Raw genomic sequence first — 17,045 nt, 5'->3', positions numbered from 1 at the left:
CGTTGATCGCGCCGCAGACTCATGCTGGGAAGACTGGGAATTTAACGAGATTCGGAGCTCGTCCGGATTCACCATCTCCGCAGACGCAATGTCCTTTGGCTTCAGCGCTTCGACAAACGCCATGAGTGGAGATGTGAAAGTAGGGCCTGACTTGGAGACGATCCAGACAGAGGTAGGCAGCGCTCTCTGTTTTTCTGACGATTTCTAGATCTTCGACTTTCATTGCGACCAAGATGACGACAACGATCGCGCTGCTAACACACATGCTCGCAGGCTCTCGGGTTCCTCTCTATCGCCGGCGATGCCAAGGTCCGCCTCACGTCCGCATGGCAGTCGCTTCCTGCCGCGACGTCCTCGCTCCTCAGCGTCGCCTCGAAACGAGGTCTGGTTGCTGCCGCCGGCCCCGATCAACTCGTCATCGCCACAACCGAATCGATTCGAAAAGCGTTTGAAGCTCCCAAAGATGGCGACTCGGACATTCGCGCCTTTGAGCCTCAACTCAAGATTCCCATGTCCATGAGGATCTCACAGCTTGTCTTTACCTCCGATGAGAATTACTTGGTGCTCTCTGCAGAATCCGGCGGTGGTCTTGCTGTTTACCAAGTGTCGAGTCTTCTTCAGGGATCTACGAATTCCGCGTTTGAGCTGTCGACCAACGGGGAGGCGTTGAGGGCGCTGGTGCCGAACCCTACCGTTCCAGAACTTTGCGCCATCGTCACAAATGGCGGCAACCTTTACATGGCCAATCTTCAAGAACGGAAAATAAGCAATGCGCTCAAGACCCAAGTTAGCTGTATCAGCTGGAGCTCAAAGGGCAAGCAGCTATGTGCCGGGCTGGCAGATGGAAGCATCCACCAGATGACGCCCGAGGGAGAGGGCAAAGCCGATATCCCCAAACCCCCCAACGTGGACAACTGCCATGGTAAAGTCGTCCTTTCCTCTCAGCAAGATTGCCCGCTAACAGCTCATCCCACTAGTTTCATCGCTCATATGGCTTGAGAACAACCTCTTCCTTGCTATCCACTCAACCAACGACTCGCCTCCCTCCTCCATCTATCACATCATCACACGCCAGCCTCCTTCATCCTTCACCTACCAGAAACTTACAGACCCGGTCGAGCCTTTTGGATCGGACAAGACCCCCCACCACACTATACTGAGGCTCAGAGACTTCCCTCCCGACCTCCAGGACCTTCTCATCGTCTCGTCTACAGCGTCGACCGATATTGGTTTGCTGACGCGATCGAAAAATGCGCTGGCAAACGACAAACCTGCCGAGTCCATCACCGGCGTCTTCACAACCACCGAGTTGCTTGATGACTCTAAGCGACCAACTCTTCCCATGACCGATTCTATGGAAGACTCTACGCCCATCGGCATTGCGCTGGATCTGTCCAGTAAGGATAAGGTGTATAAGCCTATACCATCAGACGAAGAGCTCGAAGAGTCGCCTACTCCTTTGCCAGGGTTCTGGGTTCTCACTCACGAAGGTGTGCTTTGCTCCTGGTGGATCATCTATACCGACTCCATCAAGAAGGGTACTGCTTATCCTGGATTGACGGCAGTCCAAGGAGAGACGGCGTCTGCGCCGGCAGCAGTTGCGTCTTCAGCATCGCCGTTTTCTACCAACGCGGGAGCCTCGCCCTTTTCCTCGGCAACCCCAGCAGCTCCTGCTTTCGGCTCGGCAGCACAGCTAGGCCAGAAGACATCTCCCTGGGGCTCGGGAGGTTCCGGCGCTGCTGCCGCACCAAGTGCGGGCGGAGGAGCTTTTGGATCAAGTGCTTTCGGGTCAGCATCAACGGCCGGTGCAGCGTTCGGGAAGCCGAGCGCCCTAGGATTCGGCCAGTCGGCGCCACTTGGCACACGAGCCTCTCCTTGGGCATCCGCTGGTGCGGGAGCAGGGTCAACGGCGGCGACCCAGCCTGCGTTTGGTCAGTCGGGCTTTGCAGGTTTTGCCAACAAGACCCCCCAAAGCGCCTTTGCAACCGCAGCTCAATCTTCCACGCCTGGCTCTTCTGGAGGCTTTGCCAGCTTTTCCACTCAAGGTGGGTTTGCTTCCCTTGCCGGTAGCAGCGGCAACACCGGAGGTAGCGTCTTCGGTAGCGGCGGTAAGCTGGCCGGTGCTGGGAGCGCCTTCGGATCAACCTCAACAGATACGGCCTTCCCGCCGAAGCCTTCAGGGAGCGTCTTTGGGTCTGCTCAGGAGAAGCCGTCCGGTAGCGTCTTCGGCTCTACTCCTTTCAAGCTGGAGAGTTCGTTCAAGCCTGATCCATCTCAGGCGGAAAATGACACAGCACCAGCACCTACTGGGTCGTCAATGTTTGGATCCGCCTTCGGATCGGCTCTCAACGATGCAGGAACCAAGGCTCCCGACTCCTCTGCGTCGGCCAAAGACGAAGACATGGACACCGGCGAGGCGTCTCCAGGAACCGAAGTTGAGTCTACAGCACCTTCAGCAACACTGGGATCTGGCTCAAAGTTTGGTACTGCCCCAACGACTGGCACAACTTCCATCTTTGGTGCCAAAACAGACGCTCCTCAGACCACCAGTGGCGGTTTGTTCGGATCAGGAGGAGCCACCCCCAAGCCTGCAGGCTCAAGTGTGTTTGGGTCTTTTGGAAGCGCTTCAAAGCCCGCCGCCTCGTCCGGACTCTTCGGTTCTGCTTCCAAACCCGCCGACGACTCCAAGACCCCTACGGCGAAGAGTGTGGAAACGTTCAACGCACCTCTTCCTCCGGACGCGACCAGCAAGTCGGCGTATCTGATTGGCGAGTCGTCCGATTCGTCTGTTGCATCTACCGCTCCCAGTCTGTTTGGCAGCGGTGCTGCCTCAAAGCCTGCGAGCACTCTCTTCTCTACCGCTGCCAAGGATACGGCTGCAAAGAGCAAGACAGCAGACTCATCAAGGCCGAACCCCTTCCTCACAGCTTCCAAACCCTCCGAGGAGAAGCCAACAGTCATTGAAGACGCCCCTCTACCCCCCGATCCAACCAAGTCCAACTTTTTCTCCAAACCCAACAAGGCCCCCTCCCCTTCCAGCTTCGAGCCCCCTTCATCTACAGACAAGGCCCAGCCAAGCGTGCCCTCTCCTCCGGCCCCCGACGAAGAGTCAGAAAGCGACTTGGACGACAATGCCTCCGAGGGTAGCGGCGTGGACGTGGCTAGAGACCTCGGACTAGGAGGCCGCACGCCTCAGAGCTCTGCAGAAACCGCCGCTCGGCCACTGTTTGGGGAGGTCGGCCGATCCACCTCTTCGGTTCCCCGGCCGAGCGCCGCAGGCCCTCGATCACCCAGCCCCATGAGAGCTGGAGCTCGAGACCGCGCCCTGTTGTCGGAAGCCACTAGATCTGTCAGCGCACCGGGCGTGGCTTCTCAGGCGCTGGCCCCGAAGAGGGCGCAGCTCGTCGCATCCACTGCTGCCGGCAAAGAGAAGACGGCGGCCGAGGATACATTCATCGCGCAGTCGAGGAAGCTGAGGGAGCGGCAACAAGCCGAGGAAAGCCGGCTGTTGATTGACGAAGAGGATGAGGAGGTGCAGAGAGTACTGGCCTCTGAAATCGAAGGCACGCTGGAGTTGGATGAGTTCATCGCTCACTCCAACGTCGCGCCGCCGGCCCAGGAGAGCATTCCTGCTCAAGTCGAGGCGGTCTACCGGGATATCAACTCGATGATTGACACCCTTGGACTCAATGCTCGTTCCGTGAGGGCCTTTATCAAAGGCCATACTGAAAACCGCGTTCCCGACGGTCGGTCCCCAGACGATCTCGAGGATCCGGACGATTGGGTCCTGTGCGAAATCAGCGACCTGGGCGAGATTATTGACATTGAGCTGTTTGGCGACCTGGAGGAAGGCCGAGTGCAGGACCTCCCCGACAAGCTCGAGGCCTGCCAGGAACTCGCCAGAGACATGCATCGACTCCGAGCCAAGCAGGAGGATCTGAAGCGCATCATCATGACGCGGGTTGATCCCAACCAGGCAGACGCTGCGCGGTCGCTTCCTCTCAGTGCAGAGCAGCAGGCGCAGCAGAATGACTTGAGGCGCGAGTATACCAAGTTTTCAAAGCTTCTCGCCGAAGCGGAAGAAGCACTGACCCTGCTCAAGACGCGCATTGCATCGCTCTCTGGCGCCTCCGGCAGGGGGGGCACCAACGTTCCCACCGTGGAGGCCGTGATGAAGACGATTACCAAAATGACCAGCATGGTGGAGAAGCGCAGCGGAGACATTGACGTGTTGGAGACGCAGCTGCGAAGGATGCGGCTGGAGCCTCCCAGCAGAGAAGAGTCTCCTTTCCGGACACCGCAGGCAAGGCGAAGCATCCTGCTTTCTCCGGAGGCTACGCCGTCTCGCAGCTTGCGCCAAAGCGCCTCGGGCAGCGTCATGTCCTTTGGGACTCCTTCAAAGACGGCGACGCCACGGAAGAAGGTCAGTGGCTTCAGCAGGGAAGAAAAGGGAGAATTGATGGACAAGAGGGCAAAGCGGCAGGCGGTGCTCGGGAGACTGAAGGAGAGCGTGCAGAAGAAGGGCGTCAGTGTGTGGAACATGGAAGACATTGAATGACTGAATCGCCAGAAGCAGAGAAAAGGGACGACGAGCAGATTGACACGAGAGCTCTACAAAGGGTAGCAGGACTGCTTGATTGGGAGAATGTAACTTTACGGTACTGGAAAGGAGGAGATCAACAGGTTAGATGGCAGCATGTCATGAAGGGTTTGACAGAAGCAGTGAAGCAGCTTACTACGGCTATGGTCCTATCCATCGTTCCTCCATTACTGCCATTATATTCCACGTGTAGAACCAATGATTGATACATACTCAGCCTCTCTTTTCCATCGCCGTCCTCTTCATCCTCGCCCTCCTCTGCGCACGCGGGTTCCGCAAATGCTGAAGCAACGACGCGAGAAACCCGCCATCCCGCTTCGCCTCCTCCCTATTAATCCTATGCTCATCCATGAGCGTATACGCCCGAAACGCGTCGAAATCGCGCCAAACGCGGACCCTGCTCCCCGTCCGCCTGGCATCAATCAAATCCACGATATTAACAAGCTTCTTCCTAAGCTGTCGTTTGCATTCCACCACCGAAGGCTGCGGCGTAATGTCCACTTCGACGCATAGGTCTTGGTAGCCCTTGAGGATTTCTTCTTCCGTGAGTTGCTGCGCGCGGCTGTTTGATGATGGCTGAGATTGAGATTGAGATTGGGATTGGGATTGGGAGGAAAAGTAGTGCGTCTTGAGTTCTTCGCGGAGAGCTATGGTGCGCTGCTTTGTGTATTGCTGGGAGCCGGGTGTCCAGTGCTGGGAGAGGGCGAGGAGGGCGAATTCTTGTTCGAAGGGGGTGCTTTGGGAGGGGGTGAAGTTGGGGAATTTGGAGAAGTGGGATTGGGAGGATGGGGGAGAGTCCATTTTGGGGGGATATATATATATATATATACGGGTTTTGTTTTGTTTGAAAGTGATGGTGGAGAGGTGTGAGGGTGAAGGTGAGCGTGTTGTGATACGCGTTGATTTGGGGGGGTGTTGGATGGCAGCTGGCGAGGTGCATGTGCCTCGGTGAGCAGCTGCTGGACTGCATCATTGCAATAATGTAGGCTTTGGGAGCAGACTAAATCAAGAGACAATCTGGTTATCATGAATGAAATGAGTCAGCACCTCCACTGAAGCAGACATTATCTCCTCTCCTCTCCTCTCCTCTCCTCTTCTCTTCTCTGCAGTCTCAACTTACAAGACAAAGTACAAAAGTACAAAGTACCTCACGTCGGAAACGCCAACAAGCACCAAAACGGCTTAGTTCTAGCGGTGGACCCCCTTCCCTCGGCGAGAACCTTTCCTTCACCGACGACTCACCGTGGAGGGGCTAAATATTTCCATATCAATCGTCAATTCGTTATCGCAGCCAAAAAATTTCCCCAGATCATCATCCCCCGAGCCGAACCTCGCCCATTGCCTCATCCATTCGCTCCCTTGCAACCTCAGAGATACAGAAACCGCCATGGCTCCCTCACGGCATTACGCTCCCAGCGCAGAGGAGCAACTCCGCCGAAACGTAAATTGAACCTCTGCTACTCCCGCCGTTCTCGTCGCAAGTTAAAAAAAAAGTCCCTTACTGACAGCACGACTCCTTCAACAGACGGTCGGCATCAACAAGGAAACAGTCTCCAACGTCTCCTCGACAGACTTCCCCGGCCACTTCCCCGGCGAAGACCACGCCTTCTCCATCGACACCTTCCAGTCCGCCTTCTCCGTGCAGTTCCACCGCAACGACCCCAACGACGCGTCCTTTTCCCTCGTCGGCATCGACGCCTCCCTCGCAAACGCCTTCCGCCGCATCCTCATCGCCGAGATCCCCACGCTCGCCGTCGAGGACGTCTACATCGAGAACAACACCTCCGTCATCCAGGACGAGGTCCTCGCCCACCGCCTCGGCCTCATCCCCTTCAACGGCGGCCGCGACGGCATCCACAACTTCCTCAAGTGGTACAAGAAGCCCGAGGCCGGCGAGGACCCCTACGCCAACAGCTTCGACTGGAACACGGTCCGGCTCGAGCTCAACGTCACCTGCACCGTCAACCCGGACGCCTCGCCCACGGAGACGGACCCCCTCAAGGCGTACCACCACGCCCACGTCTACGCGAAAGACATCGTCTTCGTGCCCACCGGCAGGCAGGTCGAGTACTTTAGCGGCGAAAACGCAATCGCCCCCGTCAACCCCGACATCCTCATCGCCAAGCTGCGCCCCAAGCAGTCCATCAACCTCGCCATGCACATGCACAAGGGCATCGGCGCCGACCACTCAAAGTTCTCCCCCGTCGCCACCGCCTCGTACCGCCTCCTCCCGCTCATCACCATCACCCGCCCCATCATCGGCGCCGACGCCGAAAAGTTCCAGCGCTGCTTCCCCCAGGGCGTCATCGGGCTCGAGAAGATCACGCGCGAGGAGGCCGCCAGGGCGGGCAGCGGGTACGAGGGCCATGCGGGCGAGCTCAAGGCCGTCGTCAAGGACACCATGAAGGACACCGTCAGCAGGGAGGCGCTGCGGCACCCCGAGTTTGAGGGCAAGGTCAAGCTCGGCAGGAGGAGAGACCACTTTATCTTTTCCATCGAGAGCACGGGGCAGTGGGATAGCGACGAGCTGTTCCTCGAGGCGGTCAAGCATCTGAAGCTGAAATGCAAGAAGCTGGAGCAGCAGGTCATCAACATGGTTCAGTAAAGATGCTTTCTCTTTTGTGGTTTCTTTTTTTTCCTCCTTTCGGTTGAAGGCGTTTTGTAGATAAAATGGAGGGGCATGGTTATTGCGTGTTTCGACACATGCTGTTATTTATTCACCTTTTAGTGTGTCGTGTATATCTTTGGGAAGATAATCAAGCATAGAAAAAGACTCAATTTACCTGATATTGCTGAGTCTGTGGACATGTTCAAAAGATGAACAAGACATGCCCTACAGTAGAAAAAGAAGAGAAAAGTGTAGTATTTGCATCCCAAAGTAAAGAAGTAGGTAGTATCGTATTGCGTGCCGGCCAACATGTCTCCAACGCCATGAATATGCCCAAGATGAACGAAAACTCCATGGTCATGCCAAGTAAAATGAAGAACAATCAGTAGAAACCAAGTGTTTCAGGAGCTTTCGGCTTTGAACCTGAGGTAGAAGTTAAACTCCAGGGGAAAAGCCGGATCGGTAACCACAACCTCCTGGCCATTCTCCAACCCCAGGTCTTTGAGGGACTTGCTCAGATTCGGCCTCGTCTGCTGCTCCAAGCTTTGCGGGACTTGCATGTACAGAGTCTTGCCCTCCGCTCGTATGGACGGTTTCTTCAGCTGCGCCTCTGGACGGACGGCAAGCGAGTCCAATAGATCCTGCAGCGTCATGTTGGGGTCAACCTCCAGGGGCCGGGCTTCTCGGCCGCAGACTGGGCAGTCGTCCTTCTTCTCGTGCTTGAACGTATACGTGTAGATGCTGTCGTTACCAGAGTACATCATATAGTTGTTCTCAAAGCCCAGGCACGTTGCGGTCGTCGTGGCAATCTTGAAGGCCTCATTACAGCAAGCCGCGGCAATGATGGCATTTGTCGAAGCAATGGCGGGGATGATGTTCTTGATGGTTCCTTGCGTAAGGGAGTACGTGATACCCGGAATGTTAAACTCCTCTGCTCGCTTGAGAGCCTTCTGGTAGATCCATGTGACATGCTCGGGATCGTCCTTGTCGAGCTTCGGAAAGGGCTTCTCCTGCTCCCAGGCAATGACATGCGCCCACTCGATGCAGTGCTCCGGCTGTCTCGGGATAGAGGCGATGGTGCAAAGAGGAACAGCGGCTCTGGGGGCGTGCATGTCCAACTGGCATTCTATGCACGAGGTGAAGGAAGGGAAGATGACCCTGGCTTGGCCCTTGAAGCCCTCCGTGCCGCCATCAATCAGAGGCTTGACGCCGTCAGGGTCCTCAGATTCCTCGGCAATGGAGACTAGCATCGCGTTGATCCATCGCCGAGCCTCGATGCTGTCCAGGCCGCAGATGACGAGCTGGAATTGCTTGTAGAACTCGTCGTCAAAGTCTTGGATCCGCTTGTTGTGCGCCGTGATCTTAACACCCTTGACCCTTTGCTCGACGAACTTGGCTGCGACCTCGGCCTTGTACTTGCCAACGTCTGATTTGCGGAAGAGGAACTGTCGGTTCAGATTCGAGATGTCGATCGTGTCTGAACGCCGCGCGCCATGTTAGCACGAGTCGAATGCCACAGGCTTGGGCGTGGGGTGGATGATGCGCCTTACCCATATCAATGACATGGATATCCTTAAACTTGGACATGGCCAGATTCTTGAGGATTTCGCATCCCAGGCCGCCTGCGCCACTGCCACCGCCATCAGTCGTCAGTCGTCCGCGAACAGGATCAAGCAGGAGGATCGGTGCGAGGTGGTACAAACATGACCCTGTGTCTGGTTAGCCAAATGCCTGTTCGATCCGGCTCTGCTTCGTCGCTTGTGCTTGTGATTGTGATTGTGATTGTGCCACATACAGGATCTTAAAGCGCTCGAATTGAGCCAGGAACTCTTCCTCCACGGCTTCTGGGTTTGTGAATGGGCCCGGATTGCGTCTGATCTGCTCGAGGTACTTCCTGCATCTCCCCGTCAGCACATGCTCGTGCTCAGCGCATCGCCAGCTGGGGCTTAGGCACTGGCTGACCATCGTCTCGTCTCCCTGTCGGCATCAATGGCTGGTGCATCTTGCATCTCGACACTCATCTCGTGGCAGGTGATGGCCGAATAGGAATCCGTAGGGTATCGATATCAAGAGTTAAGGTAGGTAGAGATTAAGGAGGAAGAGGAAACTTGATGCCAAACAGACTCGTGCAGATTGGAGGTGCTATGGAGGAGGGAAGCTTGGTGCAGCTGTTAGGCAAGCATGGCAAGGTGGGGAGGAGCTCGTCTTAGCCTCGGTGGCTCGGTGAGGGATCGGTGAGATCAGGTGAATGTGGGGTCTTGACCGTCCACCACAGCTTGAAGCTCTGCCTCTTGTCTTTCTGCACTTCTCACCTGTCCAGCCCTTCATCAGTTTGTCGTCGTCTGTTGACTTTCTTCTCTTCCTTACATGCCGCTACCACTACTCTGAACCATTTTCAGGGGCCCAGGTAGCGGCCATGGACGAACTGCTGACTCCGGTCAGCACCACATATCTCAAGCCTCGAAAGGACGCCCAGCCGCTGCTATCCGAGCTCAGCTCGACCAAGAGAGTGGCCGAAGTTCCAAAAATTTCTCAGGTGAACTCTCCGGATGAGGCTCTAGAGATTCTGAGAAACCAGCCTGATTACGACTCCCTCGTCCGAGTTCTAAGGTATCTCACCGAGGATGCCGCACAGCCCGATGCCTTCAGCGTCCACGTCCTAGGTCCGAAAAGCGCAGCCATCATCCACGTGCTGGTCACGGATATCGCTGCAAACTACTGGGCTCTGTTGAAAGAAGGCGGAGCGAGTGACAGTGCCGAGGATGACCGGGAAGACTTACATTTGTTTGTAGCTTGTCTACGAAGCGTGACCGGGCTCAATGCCGTTCTTACTCATCTCAAGGCTCTCATACAGGAGCACAAGCTTGGGTCCAAGGATGCTAAACGACCCGACCTAGTGCTGCACGTCAACGTTTTCCTCGATTTATTGGCGACAGTGTTGGAGGGCGACTCTGCTATCAAAGCCTTGTGGACAGCTTCGGCACACAGGCTGGCCACTCAGACGCTGAAAAAGGTGCAATCCCAAGCACTGCTATCCTTGATCACAGGGGGGCGTATCCTGTCTATATCCGCCGAAGCAATCGAAGTTGCTGGCATAGAAAACATCGACGCCAAAGCCATTTGGCTGGCTGATGGCGCCAGATTTACGCAATGGGTTGCACACAACATCATTGCCTGGGCTAAGCTCACCAAAACTCAAGATGAACTGCATTTCTGCTCAGACGTCTTCCAGCGAGCCATGTCGCTAGGCTACATGGGTATGTTACACATCTGTCGACATCGCTGCCTACCTTATCATTGACTCGTCGCCAGAGAGCCTTGTAAAGACAGTTATTGACGGCCTTCTTCTTCGAGAGGGAAGCAATCCGGAGGACTTTTCCAAAGTTTGCCTCTCTCAGCCATCCAGCGCCAAAAGGACGATGAATGTTCTGCTACAGCACCTCGGCCAGCACCTGAATGGTCTCGACTTGGATGCTCCGTCTTCCAAAGAACTCGTTTCTGCCGCTGCCGGCGTCATTGATGCTGTCATCAAGGATAATGATGCTCTCCACAACCATCTGATTGCTTGGTGCACTTCATCGTCTGGTGCCGGCCTAGGGGACGCCGTAGGCATTCGAAGAGCCGTTCTCGCAGTCATAGCTCAGGATAAGGACGGAATCACAACTGTTTTTGAGAAGAGTCTGGCTCAGTTCGGCGACCAGTTATACATCAAGCATGCGGCTATACTACAGCAAAACGGTAGGGGTCCTTCAATCGTCAGCCACGTCATTGCTGCATCGCACTGACTCCTGTTAGTCCACGCCGAAGTGTTGCTCCTCAGCGCAGGTTATGTCTCCAGACTATCTCCCATAAAGCTGAGAATCATTGTGAGATCCGGTTCTTACTTGACAGCCATCTCAAACAGGATAGCAGCAACTCAGGCAAGAACTCGATTCTTGGGCTTGGTTGTCGGCGAATCTCTCTCCACCCTCATGGACGACAAGAGTCAGAAGCTTGATTTTCATATGGAAGAAACGGATAGCGAAGAAGCCCAGTGGCTCAAGTCTCTCACCGCCGTCTCCGACGAGGTCGGCTCGATCGAGCCTCTCCTCAAGACACAAGTCACAAGGCCACCAGCAAAGACAGAGGACCGCCCATCACAGAGACGGGCGCAAACGCCCAAGGCTAAACCCAAGATGAAGCCAGAAGCCAGAATCTCGACCATCAAGCCAATAGCCGTTGTCGAGGAGATTGATTCTTCAGAAGACGATGAAGATCTTGTACCTTACGCCAAAGGCTCTGACCCAGAAGACTCCGACGACGACGCCACATTAGTCCAGCGCAACAAGCCAAAGGCTCCCGTTTACATCCGCGACTTGATTCTCTATCTCCGCGACACGGAATCATACGATAAGCAGAAGCTGGCCCTGCAGACGGCGCCGCTGTTGATTCGCAGAAAGGCAAACTTTGGCATGGAAGTGAGCTCCCACGCGGATGAGCTCGCAGGCTTACTCGTCGGACTGCAAGACAAGTTCGACATTGAAGACTTCAACGACTTGAAGCTGCAGGGCATGATAGCCTTGATAGTCGCCCAGCCGAAAACGATGGCCCCCTGGTTCTCTCGCACCTTTTTCGAGGGAGACTATTCCTTGTCACAGCGAACGCAGGTGCTCGTTGCCATCGGCCTGTCAGCCAGAGAACTCGCCGGATTCGACACCTCTGAGTATCAGGCTGCCGCATCCTTCCCCTCAAAGCGTCTACCGGAGAAGATTGAGCAGCTCTACCTCGCCTCATCCAAGCAGGGCGAAGCCAACAGCCCATCTCAACTCAAAGCACTCCCCTCCACCGCCATCGACACAATCGCCCAGTCCCTCACATCATCCTTCCTAGAGCCCATGGCCGCCAAAGCAGCAGACGCCTCCACCGGCCCCGACATGCTCAAGCTATCCACCTTTACAGCCCGCTACAAGTCCAAAACAAAGGCCAAACCTCGGGTCCGCTCCATCCCAAACACCACCGCCGCCCTCATCGCAGATTCCTTCTTCTACCCCCTCACAGCACACTTCCAAGTCGCCCTCCGATCCTCCAAGCCCGTCATCCTGAATCCCGCCCTGTTAGCGTTATACCTCCAAACACTAGGCATCATCATCCACGCGGCCGGACCCTCCACGCTCTCCCTTCCGCAGCTCACGTCTGAGCTGTGGGATTTACTTCTCGCCGTGCGCGTCCACGCGCAAGATGACCTCGGGGCGCTAAAGGGCTGGTTCGTGGCCATGGCATCGCTGCTTGAAGTGAATGAGGGCGATGTGCGCAGGTTGTGCGAGACGCAGGGGCGCGAGGTGGTGGAGACGAGGGAGTGGGCTGCGACGGTGTTTAATCGGATTCGGGGCGAGGATGGCGGAGAGGAGAATGAGGTCAAGATGCTTTCGGCGGGGGTGCTGATCAAGCTTGGGGAGGCTATTGAAAAGTATCAGGCCTTGCTGATGGGCAACATGATTGGATTTTGATGGGTAAGAACCTCATGGCGTGGTTTCGTGGTGTGAATAGCATCATACGCGGCGTGGAAGAGATCCGTCAGAAATAATGTATTGAGACGTGGAAAACAGAACAAGAGCACTGCCTAATGTAGGTAAATACAGACCGATACACGGCTACCTTGTGACTCTACCATTGCCAGAACTTGCAAAAGACCCTCCCCTCCCCCCCTGAACTTTGAACAAAAGCAAATACGCGCTATTTGATTGTACATCCATTACCGTAAGTGACATAAATAATGTCACTCCAATCAATCGTCATAAAAGAGTCCCTTGTCTTTGAAACTTCGTAACAAAATTCCTCTCGCAACCGCCTTCAAACAATGGATAAGAAAACAAAACAAGGCTAAATCGCACCACCCTCCGGGTCCAGCGAGTAATGCGTATGCGTACTCTTCCTCCGCACAGGCAAGGTAGATATATACGCATTGACAGTACTCAAGTGATCGCCAAGGCTCATGGCCAACCGCCGCAACTCGCTCCGGACCTCCTCGGGAGAAGCTTGTCCAAGCATGACCTGCGGCAAAGGACCAGCCGGTAGCGGGGGAAGAATAGCGTCAAGCTGCTGCATAGGAGGACGGGGACGCCGAACAGGCGAAGACGTGCTTTGCGGAGACCGGCTTTTCGGTGAGTATTCTCGCAGCGACGGCGCATGCTTGGGCGTGCTGGGGGCGGGAGCCGGCTCGGGAGGCAGCTCGGGATCCATGTCCGCAAAGTCGCTCAGGGAGTAGGGCCGGCCTTCGCTGAACGCCGAGATGTTGGACTCCTTGCTAATGTGGGATTCGTCGTGCTTTACCTCGTCATCGAGCGACAGGTCCGGGATGCTCGTGATGACGTGCGCATACTCCGACTCGTCTGAAATGTAAATCGAGGGCTCTCGGTTCGTAGCATTCATGACGTAGAGCGAGGCGTGCTTTTCCAACTCAAAGGGGTTTGTGCCGCCAATCTCGGAGCCGCTGATGGACCCAACATCGGAATAAGACGTCGAGGGACGGGTGAAGTCAGTTGACGAGTCGGCAAAGCTCATGTCGAGATCTATCAAGCTGCCCACGGATGCGCGATGATCGTCCGAGGGAGTCGGTGCAAGCTCGCTGAAACTGGCCGTTCGTTGATTGGGCTCGGAGGCGTAGTGGGGGAGTTGGGGTCGGCCATCATCCGACGGGACAACGCTGTTGGTGAAGGGAAACTTGAAATCCTGGTGGCTTGCCGTCGTCGTGGCGGCCATGGAGGGGAATTTCCAATCCTGCGTACGCCTGTTGTCTTTCAGATCAATCGGGTCACTCATCGGGCCATTGACGAGACTCGGATCGTCAAACCCATAGTCCACCGACGCATGCGAATCGCTGGCTTTGATTGTGTCCATGTCGACAAACTGCGACAGCTCTCCCCCGTGCAGCGATACATCGAGGTCGATAAGGGACTCCCTCACGTCTGCCGGCTGTGAGCTCTCATCTCGAAGCGGCAGGTCTGATATGGGAGCCTGGAACGGTTGGCTATAGTAAGCCCTCGAGTTTTCTTCGTATGTCGATATCGTATTGGGGTCAAAGATCTTCTCCAGAGGTGCCTTCACCGAAGGAAGTTGAGGGGGCGGCCTTCTTCGGGACTTGGGCACTGACGGGCGAGAAGTCTCGTCGTAACCTTCTGGAGTGAATTCCACCTTTGATCCATATACATCGTAGACATCCTGAGCGTCGCCCTGGTCGAGGACCTGCTGGTCGAACGCTGCAGTCGTGCTAAAGTTCCACTCGTCGTTGGAAATGGCGATGGAGAGGTCAGCCAGGCCTTGGGCGCCGCCAGCCGAGAAGAGCGACCGTCGGTCTCCTCCCTGTGCCTCCCATAGTTTAAAGGCTCGAACCAGGTGGACGAGAGACGACGTTGGGTGCGACGTCTCCGTATTCTGGACATATCTGTGGAGTTGCACCTGCTCAATCGTCGGTCGATCTGAAGCATCGTGCTGAAGGCAGTACGCCACCAGGTCTTTCAAGCCCGCCGAGTATTGATCACCTTCGAGCCGAGGTGTATGGTTCTTCAGATGGGAACCCAGCCTCGCAAAGTCAATGCCATCAGTGACGTTTGGTGGCAGGCCAGAGGCAATCTCGTACACCATGGCACCGAATGCCCAGATGTCGACCTCTGTTCCATATGCCGCCTCCTTGTCGAACAGTTCAGGCGCCATCCAGTGCGGGGTGCCTATGAACGTTGTGCGCTTGTCGACCTTTGTCTCCATCACACCAGCAACGCCAAAGTCGCAGAGCTGGACATCGCCAGTCTCGGTGACGAGGACGTTGGCGCACTTGAGATCGCGGTGAATGATGCCTTGGCCGTGCACCCAGTGAATGGCCTCGGCAACCTCGCGCACAATGGGAATAATCCATTTCTCCTGCAAGCCTCCAGGAGCGGTTGGCCTCATGAGCGTCGCAACGCTGCCGCCGGCGCAGTACTCGGTCACCATCCACATGGACTGGCCAACGGGCAACGCCTCGATGACATGGTTGATGTTCTTGGCGCCGCTGTCGCTCAGCAGCTGCAGGGCATTGATTTCCTTGAGCAGATCACTGTACGTGTCTGCGAGCTTGGGGTTCAGGGTGTCGCTCTCCTCGATGTCGATGATCTTGACGGCGACCAGCCGCCCGGTCTTGATGGAAGTGGCCTTGTAGACCCTGCCGAAGCTGCCCTTGCCGACGAGCTCTTGCAGCTGATACTGCGGGGGTTCCTTGCCGGCCTTTGAGCAGCTCTCGAGGACGGCATTTTGCATCTTCTTTGCATCTTCAAGGGCCTTTTGCTTGGTGCCGGACACGTCGGGCCACTGGACTCGGAGCGACATGATGCATGAGCTCGGCCCACTTGGACCTTCAGGTGTGTAGGGATGATGCCGATCAGAAGCTTGGACAGACGATGCTGGTTGTTTTGATGTTCCGGATTCGAGTCCAGGCCGGGGTAACAGTAACCAGCAAGGCTCACGGCTCTGCGCGCTCTTTAAGAGAATTTGAGAAGACAGTCCAGTCTCGCCTCGGCCATCTTGGGAGGAAACTCACCAGCCCCAGGATGGAAATCAGCTGTCGTGGACGGAAATGATTTGTCGAGAGGGAAAAGGCTGGCAGAGACGATGCCTGAAGCTTCGAGTCTGAGGGCAGCGAATGGCTGAGGCGCAGCGCTTAGGCGGGGTTTAGCCGGGTGAGGCCTCAGCCATTCATTTGGCCAGCTGCCCAATTTGGCTCCTTCAATGGTTCATTCAACCTGATGATGAAACAACAGATGCCTGGTTCACGGGAGAAAGATGGCAACAGGTGACTGTCTGGGATCTTTGTTGCATCTACAGAGTGTCTAAACATGTTGATGGCCGTCAGCCAGAAATGCAGCGACATCAAACAGCATATCCTCGCCCTAACAAGCTGCGTTTCGACGCCCATACCGAATCAAGATGACGAGCTCTGCTTCATCAGCTCCACCATCTTGCCATGGAATGTCGTCCAGTTGGTGCTGCACATGTTCTTCACCGTGCCGACCAGCAACCGAGACGCCCTTATCAGCACATCCTCGACCAGTTCGAGCCCGCCGCTCTCCGTCTCTCGCACCGTCCAGACCGTCTCCATCACCACGTTGAGCGGGCTGTACAGCCTCACAAACATGCCCTTGTCCAGCTTCACGAACTCGTTTGTGCTCTCGACGTTGGAGTCCCATAGCCCTGCAGGCAGCGTGTGCACCTTGTCCGTCACCGTGTAATACAGAGGCTCGCCGACGGCGACGAGTCCTCTGTCTGCTGGGATCGTGGGAGACACGACCTTGGACGGCCGAGGAATGGGCTCGTACTTGACCATGTGAGGGTCCGATTGCATGTGAAAGTCTTGATTTTGCACAGTTTCCAGAGCCTTGTCGCGTGCGATGCCCGTGGGCAGAGCTGTTACGTTCTGCAGCGTTGCCGTAGTGCTGAGCCACGCTACGAGTGAGCGTCAGTCATCAGGGCCGTGCATGGCGATGAAGCTATGGATTCGACAACTTACACGACATGTTGTCTACACTCTGCTTTATCGATTCCTTGTAAAGTATGTCTCGTCTGACAGATTGTCTGCGCGGATAATGGCGTTGAAAGGAAGAAACAGCCGACTTATCAGCGACGTGGATGCAGCAAGGTAGCACGTGTAGGTGACCCTTCTCTTCTATTCCTGGAACATACCTACCTACAGGGTGACGACGCCCAGATACTTGCGCTAGGTAGTCAGCTGAAACAAGGGACACAAGGGCGCAGGTTAAATAGACTCTCGCATTTCACAACGTTGATACGAAGCAACAGGCCGATATTCGACTAAGAAACGCCATCAATGGG

General features: G+C 55.7%; 7 protein-coding genes across 7 annotated transcripts; 3 read left to right on the top strand and 4 right to left on the bottom strand.

Moving 5' to 3' along the window:
• Positions 1–88: 88 nt before the first annotated feature.
• Positions 89–4,558, top strand: CCMA1212_001808 (Nucleoporin NUP159; the record flags this gene model as incomplete). Its single annotated transcript, XM_073699222.1, has 3 exons — positions 89–172; positions 274–922; positions 978–4,558. 3 exons carry the CDS (start codon positions 89–91, stop codon positions 4,556–4,558), a joined length of 4,314 nt encoding a protein of 1,437 aa, XP_073562620.1.
• A 255-nt stretch (positions 4,559–4,813) lies between these two features.
• CCMA1212_001807 (uncharacterized protein) lies at positions 4,814–5,401 on the bottom strand (the record flags this gene model as incomplete). The annotated part of the gene is made up of 1 exon (XM_073699221.1): positions 4,814–5,401. The coding sequence occupies one exon, from the start codon at positions 5,399–5,401 to the stop codon at positions 4,814–4,816; it is 588 nt and encodes a 195-aa protein (XP_073562621.1).
• Positions 5,402–5,987: 586 nt separating this feature from the next.
• CCMA1212_001806 (DNA-directed RNA polymerases I and III subunit RPAC1) lies at positions 5,988–7,205 on the top strand (the record flags this gene model as incomplete). The annotated part of the gene is made up of 2 exons (XM_073699220.1): positions 5,988–6,041; positions 6,126–7,205. The coding sequence occupies 2 exons, from the start codon at positions 5,988–5,990 to the stop codon at positions 7,203–7,205; spliced, it is 1,134 nt and encodes a 377-aa protein (XP_073562622.1).
• Positions 7,206–7,609: 404 nt separating this feature from the next.
• Positions 7,610–9,229, bottom strand: CCMA1212_001805 (NEDD8-activating enzyme E1 catalytic subunit; the record flags this gene model as incomplete). The annotated part of the gene is made up of 4 exons (XM_073699219.1): positions 7,610–8,685; positions 8,759–8,838; positions 9,004–9,102; positions 9,171–9,229. 4 exons carry the CDS (start codon positions 9,227–9,229, stop codon positions 7,610–7,612), a joined length of 1,314 nt encoding a protein of 437 aa, XP_073562623.1.
• Positions 9,230–9,624: 395 nt separating this feature from the next.
• CCMA1212_001804 (DNA replication checkpoint protein tel2) lies at positions 9,625–12,694 on the top strand (the record flags this gene model as incomplete). The annotated part of the gene is made up of 3 exons (XM_073699218.1): positions 9,625–10,465; positions 10,521–10,946; positions 11,004–12,694. 3 exons carry the CDS (start codon positions 9,625–9,627, stop codon positions 12,692–12,694), a joined length of 2,958 nt encoding a protein of 985 aa, XP_073562624.1.
• Positions 12,695–13,067: 373 nt separating this feature from the next.
• On the bottom strand, positions 13,068–15,545 carry CCMA1212_001803 (Serine/threonine-protein kinase nak1; the record flags this gene model as incomplete). The annotated part of the gene is made up of 1 exon (XM_073699217.1): positions 13,068–15,545. The coding sequence occupies one exon, from the start codon at positions 15,543–15,545 to the stop codon at positions 13,068–13,070; it is 2,478 nt and encodes an 825-aa protein (XP_073562625.1).
• Positions 15,546–16,137: 592 nt separating this feature from the next.
• On the bottom strand, positions 16,138–16,729 carry CCMA1212_001802 (uncharacterized protein; the record flags this gene model as incomplete). The annotated part of the gene is made up of 2 exons (XM_073699216.1): positions 16,138–16,658; positions 16,723–16,729. The coding sequence occupies 2 exons, from the start codon at positions 16,727–16,729 to the stop codon at positions 16,138–16,140; spliced, it is 528 nt and encodes a 175-aa protein (XP_073562626.1).
• Positions 16,730–17,045: the final 316 nt, after the last annotated feature.

The sequence above is a fragment of the Trichoderma ghanense genome, assembly GCF_004382785.1.
Source record: "Trichoderma ghanense strain CCMA-1212 chromosome Unknown scaffold_1, whole genome shotgun sequence".
Lineage (NCBI taxonomy): Eukaryota > Fungi > Ascomycota > Sordariomycetes > Hypocreales > Hypocreaceae > Trichoderma > Trichoderma ghanense.
The sequence above is the reverse complement of the archived record's forward strand: the minus strand, read 5'-3'. Positions and strand labels throughout refer to the sequence as shown.